At 41.9% G+C, this 11,805-nt stretch overlaps 1 protein-coding gene across 1 annotated transcript; it reads right to left on the reverse strand.

The window, feature by feature from the left end:
- Positions 1–1,109: 1,109 nt before the first annotated feature.
- TECTB (tectorin beta) lies at positions 1,110–9,150 on the reverse strand. The gene is made up of 10 exons (XM_053984149.1): positions 9,075–9,150; positions 7,117–7,307; positions 6,580–6,722; positions 6,427–6,499; positions 4,996–5,099; positions 4,833–4,916; positions 4,471–4,633; positions 2,630–2,699; positions 1,720–1,752; positions 1,110–1,206 (listed from the first exon to the last, which is right to left on the reverse strand). The coding sequence occupies exons 1-10, from the start codon at positions 9,148–9,150 to the stop codon at positions 1,154–1,156; spliced, it is 990 nt and encodes a 329-aa protein (XP_053840124.1). The 3' UTR covers positions 1,110–1,153.
- Between the last annotated feature and the right edge of the window lie 2,655 nt (positions 9,151–11,805).

Below are 11,805 nucleotides of genomic sequence, written 5' to 3' on the forward strand. Positions count from 1 at the left end.
CCTCCGCATTACCTTCATTACAATGGGTTTTTACCAAAAATGAGCTTTATCAGGGAGCTGAAAATCCTTCACAGAGTTATTCAGGAGGCTCCCTCGCTACAAACAATAGTAAAAAATCTGTAATGCGCTTTTGTTCCAGTACGTGCAAACACAGGTACGCCCACCGTGTTCATTAATTGGAAGCGTAACAACTGTAGTCATTCTTCCCTCTTTCACATTTAGGATCCTGGAAGTTTCGTGGAAAAATTCTAAGATGTCTCTGGCACTTTCAAGGGTTTTTTTCGATATTGTTCTAGTAACTAATGGAAGTAAGGATCCTACTGTTATGCTTGTTGTGGAATTGTTTCATGTCCTGATATTTCCCGCTTTTTATAAATCATGATTTCCCTTTCCAGTGCTTTTGTCTTACTGTTGTTACTCAGGGACAGACCTAACACCTGGACCCTGCTGTGTCTGCCACTGGCTATGACTTCAAGAAGTGTAAAGCTCATTAGCTTGTTTTCCAGCCTCAGACGTGCTCAATATGCATCCACACCATGTAACCATCCAGCACAGCCTGTCCAGTCAGCAAGATGTCCTACTGCTACAGTAACCAATCAATACTGACAACACTGACAATCAGGAAAGAAATGCCAGATAATGAACTCTGAGCACCTTCTAATTACTGCTACATGAAAAGCACCCTTTCCCTCCCATCCTTGCATGCTAGGTTGGTTTTTGTTCAAAGACTTCACAGAACAAAGTGGGACTTTGCAAGACCAAGCCTGGAGGGGAATTTGGTACCACACTGAGACTGGCAGGGAAGGGGGACCCTGAAGGTAAATTTGGCATTGAAAAATGCTGAGTTTTCACACTGTTCAGAAACAAGTCCTATTGCCATCACAGCTTTTTACAAGGAGGCGCTGGCAGAATACATAACCCAAGGGTTTTCACTAGTTCAAAATGCCACAGAGACTTGGGAGAAGCAAATCTGCTTTGGGATTTTCCAGAATCTGAGGCACAAAGCTCATGGAATGTTTTATTTATCTGGTGAAATGGTGCACAAGGATTTTTAGTGGCTTCCCTTTTTCCTCTGTAAAATAAACATCTTTAGTAAAGAAGTCCAGGTCCAAACAGGATCAGGGAAAGTTATGAAGTACAGCTGGGCTGCATTTTATAATAAAACAGCAGAAAATCCAATCACAAAAAGTAGGTGGAAGATGATATCTGCAAGAGAAACACAGGCTATATGTGAGTACTTCCCTGTCAGCTCCCCTTCACCTTGTCTTCCCACCCCATTCAGTAAAACTGCATGCCTTAATGTGGCTCTGTCAACATAGCAAATGTTAACAATGTTAACAAAATGTCAACAAGACTTTGAAAGGTGTGTTTCAAAGCCTTTCCAATCAGAAATACTTTCAGACACCCCTGTTAACCCAGCAAAACATGATTGCTCCTTTTTGGGAAGAGGGTGTGACAATTAGAGAAAGAAGATTGTTCCCTGTTGGAAGTAATTGCTGTGATTTTATTGTCTGGTGTGAGGGATGTACCAAAAGAAGGAAAACAAAGTATATTACACTGGGAAATAAAATATGATTTTGAAATGTTCACTCTTCTGTCAAATTTACTGATATTTCAATATTTCAGGTTTTTTCTTTGAGCTATGGATTTTATGTTGACAAAGACACTCAAAATCCATATTTGGGATTGATACTTTCATTGTCATACTCTGCTGTTTACCTGAGAGTGTGTAAAATCTGGATAAACCTTTGCCTGTATAAAAGAGGAAGAAAAAGATTACATCAGGATGATGTTTAAAATAGGGCAAAGTGCACCAGTGTGCTTTGTAAGAGCAGAACAGAAAACATTTTTCACCTTTTGAAATTCTGAATATTTCTTCCTCTTGGATTTACTGTTTGAAGTTATAAAAGGATCCTCAGTTCTTTTTCCTTCTAACATCGATGGGGGTTTACTGGTGCAACATAATGGATTCTAATAATTCTATTGTATCTGTATTTGTAATTTTAAATTGGCTTTCAGATTGGTGCAGATACAGTTAATAAACTAGTATAAAGGGCTCTAGTGAAAACATTGTTTGCTCCAAGGACTTGTTTCAAAAGATGAACCAGCTCAGAGAGAAATCCCTGGTGCCTGCAGGAGGCAGCAGTTGGAAGAAAAAGTTGTTTTACAGTGGGGAAGGCTGATGGCAGTGCCATCAGTGTGTCAGGAGGGATAGGCACAAAGCATCCCCGCAACACATGAAGATGTTGTGCATATGCTGAAGTACGGACCCACAGCGTAAAGAAAAACTTTCCTGCTGCTCCTGACCTCTCTCCCACTCCTGGGCACCCTGTCAGAGCGTGTCTGAGCTGCTGCTGAGGTCACAGGCAGGTGAGCAGAGCTTTCACTGCCAGCTCGGTGTGTCGGTGGTTTGGCCATTTATCATAAATGCCAAAGGGGTGCCTTGAGTCACTTGGCAAGCGAAGAGAATTTCACTGAGCTCTTCTGCCAGAGTCGGAGGGGACCAACTTCTGTTCGAGACTCCTGCTGCCCCGGGGGAAAGGGGTCTGGCAGAGGGCTTTGGCTCCCTCTGCCTGCCAGCTTCATTGCTTCCCGAAGGGAGAAGCACCCCACGACCCCAGTCACTTACTGCGCACCGTGATCTCCGCCACCAGAACACCTCCGGTTTGTTCCGCGCGCTGCTTGCGTTTGTCACATGTCTCAAGAGAGCAGAGAGAAAGCCATGTATACCCAAACAATTAAAAATTACTACGAAAAACCCCAGGCACAACTCTTATGTTTCCAACCAAGGAAATTGCTGCATATTTTCTAGGGAGTTTGTTTTTTTTCCCCTGCTTGTTTATTGGGGGTTTTAGTGCAGGAGAGAGTTAAAGAGAGTCTTTACAGTTCATTTTCTGAAGATTTTGGTGGACTTCCTTTCCCACCCTGCCTTAAACAAAACTCCTGTCAAGAAGGGGGAAATTGAGCTCCATCTGTTTAACCCCTGACCTCTGTGAAGGCTTCTGTGGCTGTTTATTGCTGATGATAATTGTTGTCCATTGGGTAGAAACAGGAAGCACCAAATCCTTTCCATAGAGATCAGCTCACGTCCAGCACTAATGATGCCTGTCACAGCTGACAGGGTCTGTATTGGAGGCAGTGTTCTGCAGATTAAAGGTCCTTGTGCATCTCCTGACCTCTGCAGAACCCCAGCTGTGGGCATTTTTATTCCAAACCCAGCATGTAGTAATTCTGGTTATGAGTTGCTTGTAAGCACAGACCACCAGCTTGGTTCAACCTTAATTGCAGGAGACCACCAGCTGCATTTTTGAGTGGGAAGTGGACTCGAGGGATGTTGCCTGATCGAGCAATTATCCTGCACTGGAGGGTGAGGTGGGAATTCCACACAGTGCCTGAAAGGATGATGTAGGTGTTTGACAGTAATGCCAGAGGGGCGCATATGAAGTAATGGGTTTGTGTTTTCTTTCAACTCTGATCTGTGGCTGGATAAAAAGTTGAAGAAATCTTGAAAAAGAAGCAACAAAATCTAAGAGGTTTTTTTTGTTGCCTTTGAAACTTAGAATTTCTAACAATGTGTTTTTATCAAAAATGCAAATTTTGCACAAGTCAGTTCCTCCTGCTTAGCACTGAGGCTGTATAATAAAAAATGCTGCCTTAATTTTCTCCTGGACTGAGAAAGGGTTAGAAAGAAATACTGGCCTCATCAGGAGTGATGCTTTCTCTTCTCCAGCAAGAAACATTTGTTGTTGAAACAACAGCATGTTGGCTAAGGAGTATTTTGGGCTATCATTTCAGGTTAAATAAAATTTAATTTCATTGGATGAGAGAAAGAATGGCAAAGCTCTGACTTGGTGAAGGGTGGAGAGAGAAGTCTTTAAAGAAAGACATTTTATGGGCACATGCCCTTGTTAAATTATATGCCTTTACAGCCCCTCACCATTCTCCCATCTAAGGATACAGGAATCCACTCATCTACCTCAGTTCCTGCTCCAGAGATAATTTATGTATTTTATGCAGAGTAGGATGTCTGCAAGAGCAATAACTTACTGCAGCATGGCAGAGAGGACTTTGCTTGGGAAGGGGGACTGGGAGCTTCAAGATGGGATCTCCCACTTCCCCCAGGGTGCTCTTGGCACCGAGATATTTGGTAAATGGAAAAAGCTCAACTTTCTCCTTTCTTCCAGGCTTGTGTTTAACTGTAGCTGTTTGTCAGACAGAACTGTAGTCTGGGATATCAACAGGAGCTGAGTTTTTCAATGGCTACCTTATTTCTCAATAGTTTTAAACAAGTTTCCCAGTGCTGCCTGCAGCACGTCAGGGGTCGGGGTGCACAGCTGGGTTCACACGGTGCCGTGCTTCCATCGGCTGAGAGCCCTGGCGCTGGCTCTGCACCTGGCACACCCCCGGGGAGGGCTGGCCATCCTCTGTCTGAACGTGGCACTGTGTGTTTCCCCAGCAGGGAGGCCTTACCACGGGGCAGGAGAACTTCTCGCTGTCGCAGACGTGCGTCTCGCAGTGCAGCCAGACCTTGGACAGCTTGGGGATGTTGCGGAAGCGGAAGGCGTTGAACTGGAACGTGGCCCGGTTCGTTTTCCCATTCTCGTGCACAAGGATGGAGTAGTCCGTGGCACATCTGTGTTGTGTGTGGAGAAGCAGTGTCAGAGCCCCCATGGCTTCAGTGAAACATCCCCTGAGGTGACAGTCTGATGAAAGCATTTGCCCTGCTTGGGGCCAGGTTTTCCTTTGCTCCCTTATACCCCACAACCAGCTTTCCGGTCATCCTCAGGGCTGGGCTGAGTAAAGGTGCCCCCCTGGGTCCCACCGGCACCTACCCCTTGGTGATCAAAGGCCAGTGGATCTGGTAGAAATACTCTGAAGAGGGAGTTGCCCAGCAGTTGTTGAGAACAACTTTAAACCTGGGGAGATATAAACCCCCGATTAGCAAGGAATGTCCCAATTGCCAATTTACTACTCATTCCTCCTTCACTTGCCTACCTGTCACTTAAGCCCTTGGCTTCCACTCCAGCAAATATGTCAGAACCAATTTCAGATGTTTCAACAACAAAGGGGGCTTCCTTTATACTTGAGAACTTGGCATTCTTTGAAAGACAAAGACAAAGGCATCATACATTACTCGTAACACGCAAAGCAAGGCATGATTCAAATTCAGACACCACTGGAGAGATTGAGAAATCTGGGTTCTTATAACCTGCAACCTCCAAACTCTACACCGGTAGTTTGCAATAGTCATTGCAAACCCAAGATGATGTTTAAAAATATTTTTGTTTATATTTGGCATATAATGATGATCAGTGACAGAACTTGCTGCTGTTTGGGTTGTAGCATGTATTGCATGTATTCCCACGCAGCATGGGTAGGAAGCAAGCTTGCTGCTGCTGCTTCTGGTGGTGGAGAAAGCTGGTGGGACTGAGAGAGTGGAGATGAGTGTGTAGGATGGTAATGGAGTCAGAACATGGCCACATGTTGGAGAAAAGGAATGAAGACAAGCAGAAATCACAAGAAAAAAGCCAGCTTGCTGAACATGGAGCAGTGTGGTGCTCAGGTAAAAAGTTTTTGTTACAAATACACTGAAATGCCTACCTTAAATCCCAATGCTTCTTGTTGGGTAAGATGGTAACAAAGCTAGCACCAGAATTATACAAAGAATATCAGGTTTAGCCCTAGCTAAGTACTAGGTAAGCACTGGCTTACCTAGTGGTAAATACTCCTTTTACTTGGCCTATAATTTTAACACAGTATGTTCCTAGTTGTGATTTTTCTAGCTGTGCTAAAATAGAGAGGCTGTTTTGGTGCTTTTGACTGTGCTTTTGTGGATAAAAGATTCCAGGATTAGGAGCTGGCTGTTCCAGCAGTGCAACAGAGCTATAGAGAGGAGAGGGATGCTTCAAAAGATCTGCCTGATATCAAGGGACAATATTTTGTTGGCAATAAAATTCCAGCATGACCTAAAGATCTGTGGGGTACATGAAATATCTGTCAGTGAGAGGACCAGGGAGAAAGCTACAAGAGAAATGCAAGGAGCTTTGCTGTGTCTGTAGAGGCCATGCAAGGCCAGGAGAACGTGCAGATTCATGCTGATCTTGCAGTGGGACTACACACAAGTTTTGATTTTTCTTATAAAACCTGTCAGCAGGTTAGAAATGTACCTCTCAGCAGAAAAAATCTGTCTGATTTTGAGGGATTAAAAGAACAGTTGGCATGTGTCTGCTCTGTTCACTTTAAGTATATCCCTGTTAATCAGCAGAAAGAAGAATCCCTGCCAATCCCACTGCAATTATCTGTTCCAGACTAGTTGTGTGCTCCATGACACATAAAAGTCAGGAGCAGCCACCCTGTTTTTTCCAGCTCTTCAGCTGAAGCCTTTGTAAGGTAAAGGTGAAGGTGTGAGTGGCAAAGAGCACTTACAGAGTAGAAGTTGAGGGACAGTTGGCTTTCAAATGAGCCGGAGCTCCCGTTCTTCACATGGACAGTGGCCACCCTGGGGACAGGATAAAATTCTGCATGAGTGAGGCATGGTGATGAGGACAGGGTGAAACACACTCCCAGAAGAGGATGTACCTTTGGTCAAAGGCAGCCTGGTTCACCAGATAGTTGGCATTGTATGTGCAGGTGAATGAATAATTCACAGGCTGGCTCTTCACAATCACTGAGGAGTCATTGGAGACGATGGAGTTATAGAAGTGATACACGGGATTCTTGAACTGTGAATGGTGAGACAGAGAAATGTGGGCAGTACTGAGTCCTTGAGGCATCAGGAATGTACTTTGAAACATGAAGATTCTGGTGTCAAAACAGCCTCCCCAAGGAAACATGATTTGGTAGCTCTTTATATGCTGTGCTGCCTATTCATATGCCTTACTAAACATAAGTTCTGTGTAATACAGGTGCAAGTGAACAGCAGACTAATAGCACTAAGCCTGTATTTTGCCTGGAACTGCAAAGCACAGCTGTGTGATTCTTCCTTCTCCCTGTCTCTGCAGTTTGCCTCCTTCTCCCATTGATACCTAAAGCTTACTTCAAGCTAAAGAGGATAGGACTCTCTCAAGTGAGTGCAGGCATTTCTTGAGTTAAAAATGCTGACCTTCATAGTCTTACCTCTGATTGTGTGCCACAGTATGATTTATTTTTAGGTGACAGGTCTGGGATTGTGAATTGGTAATATCCTGAATCGTGGATCCCATTGTAGCAAATGCCTCCAAGTGCCAGCTGATTAACCTCCCATCCATAAGGACACTCTGGAATTCTGGTAATGATGGTTTTAGGATAGCAGTATACCAGAATTACATCTGGAAGGAAAATGATACACCTGGAGTTATTCAGCAGTAATTTCCTCTCAAAGAGGTGAGCCCGCCCACTTACTTTCCATTGGGCTTAACCTTCTGTGAACAGGAGTGTGTGCTGGAAGGTCCCCTAATGAGAGCAGCTTTTGCTACACAAAATGGACCTTTAGGTTGTTAAATTCTGTCTTCTTTGGAAGAGTTTAGCCTTTGCCTTCTAATCAATACAGAACTTTGTGAAAAATTTTTAATCTTTCTGGAATAGCTTATTGAAAAGCAGAGACACTGCTGAGAAACCTGAAGTAAAAAAGGACTGCACTGAAAATGTCTCATTAACTTATGGTGGAAAGATGGCTTCTGTAACACCGCTGACTCTGTGAAAATAATATTGGTGAGGTTGTTTGGTAGGCTTTGTAGATCTGCACTGTTTTATAATGGTCTATAGATCTTGGCTACAATAGATATTCCACCTTTTCCCTTCTTGGACTGGCACTGTAGTGCCAGCACAAACTGAATTTTTCCAATTGTCAAGTCAAAAGCCAAGATCTGAAACTGAACTGAAGAACCTGGGCCTGCTAACAACAGTAGGAAATGACCCAAACTCCCAGCCCTGTTAACAGCAGTGCTGTGTGTTTCCAAACATGGTGATTGCTAATACACATATGAATGATGAACATCATTACAGACAGACTGATTGCTTCATGATAGCAGAATTGGATATTTTTCACAGGCAGAGCTAATTTGAACATCTGATGGAAATTTCAAGGGCAAATATTGACTAACCATTAGTGACCTGAAAATTGAGGAAGACTTCAAATTACTACAGTGAGAAAAAAAGGCATCCTCCCTGGAATTATTCAGTTACTTCTTTTAAATCCCTTGCCACTCTCATTTTTTATGCTAAAAGCCTCATTTTGCAGCCTTTCCTTGTCTGCTAGGGAATAATTTGGGAAATTCAACTAGACATCTTAATAACTTGCTTTTTCTGATAAACAAACCTTCAGCACATGCAAGCTGTTTCTGCTTGTGTTAATGCTCAGATTTAAAACTGGCAACTTTAGAGATATGAAAATTCCTGCAGTTAAGAGAAACTGCTTGTGCAAATAAAGGTGCTGAAATAAATGGCTAGAGGGCCAAATACTTTAGATATAGCATGAAATGACTGACAGCAATCTGACAGCAATGATGCACTAAAAAGCAAACACTAAATTGAGGCATATTCCAAAACATTTTTAGAGCACATTTTGTAATTGTAGTGAAATCTACATTACAGGTCTGTCTGGCACCAGATTACTTCAGTTTCTAGGCACTAATCAGTGTGCAATTAGATCCCTACCTTCAGTGATTTTTGTATTTTTCTTGCTTTAATATAACAGTGTGGTTCAGGGGTTGAGCCCAGCACATTCAATCACCACTGACAATCTGACTGTAGTCCATGGGACTAAAGCCCAGTTTGGCAAGCAAAGATCTGCTGCATCTGTACTGTTACAGAAAATTTCTAATTGTTTTTGTTCCCTTTGCTATTTTATGCTTTTGTGATTAACTTTCTTGCACTATGGTTATTCAGAGTTAACTATATGCCTAATTCTTTGTGGGGTTAGGACTTGTACGGAACATTCTTTACACTGTGCTAGCTCAAAGCAGGTCAATAAAAGAAATGTAAGGATTAGCTCTACAGAATCCATGGTTTAACTTTCTGAAGGAAAACATTTTGATTTTGAATGAAAAAAACCCTTAATTACAGGAGAAGATCTTAGGAGACATAAGTTATTTTACCTGCTTTATTTGGGCTGCAAGGCCCCGCAAGAGCTCGAGCCAAGATGACCAGCAGATAAATAGCAAGAGTCACCATTTCTTGCAATGATCTGAGGACACAGGAAATAAAAGCTGAAAATGTCTTTAAAAGTGGAAATAAAAACAATGCATTGTCTGCAGTCCTGAGCTTGTAATAGCTACTGTTAAAATGTTCTTTTTGCAGAGAGAAAAAAATAACATTACTGATATCCTGTCACCCAGTGTAATTGCAACTACAGGGTAAATCTTTCAAAGACCATTGCTATAACTGGGTCACTACTGTGACAATTTTACTATTTCAGTTTAGTGGTGGCTTTTAATTATTCTAGTTTGATTTCTTGCAAAGAGTCTAAACCTAAAGTGTTAATATAACCAAATGAAACTAAAACAGTGGCATTTGAAAAAAAAGAGGGAATCTAAATTACTAGAATAAATATGACAGAATAACATATATAATGTGCTTATAATTTAGTGCTGAAACTATTCTCTGTGGTGATGGCTATTCTGATGCATATAATCTTAACTTCATGTAGCTCACTTTTGGTGAATTATGCATTTTCTCCTTTGCTGCTAAATGTTGAGTTTCTAGGAAAACATCCATAGAAGTTATTTACACTTACATTTCAGGCCTCAAACCTAAAAACTGTTTTCCACAGGGGAAAACATATACAGCCTGTGGGATTGGGACTGCAGTTCTCATATTTTCCCTTTGAAGACACTCTTCAGTATCAGCCCTTATGCACACATCACTAAGCAGACCAAGTCAGAAGTAAGAAATGTCATTTACGGGAAAAAAAAAAATCATTCCAATTCAGTAGTTCAAACAGAACAAATCAATTTCAACATTTTCACTTAGCCTCTACTTAAAAATATATATTTATAAAAGGGTCTTAAAGTACAAATCAGTGACAATTCCTTCAAATTATCATCCTATGTATTCTATAAGAAATTAAGGGTTATACCTACGAGACAGGAAGGAGCTAATTATTTCAGATTTTCATTCCAGTCTTATTCCAAAAGCAGCGCTGTCAGCTCTTTCCAAGATGTCCTCTTTCAAATGAACCCAGCTGGTGTTATCTTCGCTTTATATAAGCAATCTTGTAAAAGGAGCCCATCTCTGGTTAAATCTCAACCTGCCAGTATTGTCCAGTGTGAGAGGAAAAAAAAAAAAGAGTTATAGAAAAGCAGTTCTCTTCCCCTAGATGAGTCTGCATTGCTGCTATTGATTTTTACAAATCTTTCTACAGTGGTTTTTACAGATCTTGCAAACAAATGAACAGAAATCTGCTGAAGGTACAAATTTTTTTGGTTTGTGAGTTTATTAGGAAAATGTAGAATTTCTGGAGAGGTGAAGCTACAACTGCCTGCTAGAATTCAGTGAAAATATATTTATAGGAATTAGCTGCTTGTCTTAAATGGTTTATTGAGAATGTCAAGCTTTTGTGCCATACAAGTGGACAAAAGTAATGGCAACAAACCATAAACAAACCAACCTTTGGCGTTGGTTTTTATACTTATTTTTTTCTAAAAACTCACAGGCAGGTAATCTGGTAGGCTCTTCCATGAGCCTTAGCCCATTATATTACATAATAATAGTACATAATACTACATGCACGTAAGACTGTGTAAATATACATAGAATATTAAACTATAGATTGTGTAAAATTTACCATTGCACAGAAAACTGAAACAAATTTACTCTTTGTATGACCGCCAGTCATGAAGATGCCTATGAAAATCTTGGCTAGCTGGTAGGATTTTCTGGTGCCCCATTACATCCTGTTTGTGTCAGCTTATAGTGAAAGGCCCAGAAAAAGCAGTAGGTGCACTACTGCTATTTTATACAGAAAATGGGCTTTAAACAGTCTTGCCATGGAAACTGGCCCAGCCTCAGCTTTGGGACCATGTCCCAGGCCCTACCCAGTCCCATGTGCTGTTGGACCACTCATGCTCTGACACCTGTCTTGAGTCACTAAACACAGAGGCTCTCACTGACCTTGCCAGTGGGACCCAGCCCTGTGGGGCTGCTCACAGATGGTCTGGTAGCTCCTCTTGTGCAGAGCCTGGTTCTGCCCTATCACGGCAGGACTTTGGTGTCCTTCTCTCAAGCAGTTTTTGGCATATAGGGTGGCACAGTAATAAAGCTGTACCAGTTGTCAGTAGTCTGGAGATTTTGAAGGAGAGAGTGAAATAGAAGAGCACAGTGGCCCTGACCTAAACCTGAAATGCTCAACAAGGAGTTTTTAGCTGGCCTGTGGGTGAGATTTATAGGAACACCTTGAGGACATCAGTCACTACAAGAACTGTCTCAAGCCAAAAGACCTGAGCAAAGCAGGGCCATGAGTACACCTGCACTGTGAGGGCTGCTTGGTGATGGTTGTGTGCAGGTGAATCTGCAGTGACATGAAAAATTAAGCGATCAGGGTGACTTCTTCTGACAAACTGATTCAAAGCCCTAAGCAAAGGTTGAAAAGCCTATACATGTCAGTGCTTAACTTCAAACATCAAGTCTGAACCAAGATTGAAGCTTTGTAAGGAGTTGCTCTTACTGTTCTTGTGAGCCTGCAAACCACCACATTCTGATTTAAATGAGATTACTTAAAGATGGACAAATGGATAAAATCCTCTGGGCAGGGTTTGTTGTTATTTTAATTGAGTTAAAGAACAATCCACTGAACAAGAACCAAAGCTCATCAATCATTTGATGTAATCT

Source organism: Vidua macroura, chromosome 8 (genome assembly GCF_024509145.1).
Source record: "Vidua macroura isolate BioBank_ID:100142 chromosome 8, ASM2450914v1, whole genome shotgun sequence".
NCBI classification, from domain to species: Eukaryota; Metazoa; Chordata; class Aves; order Passeriformes; family Viduidae; genus Vidua; species Vidua macroura.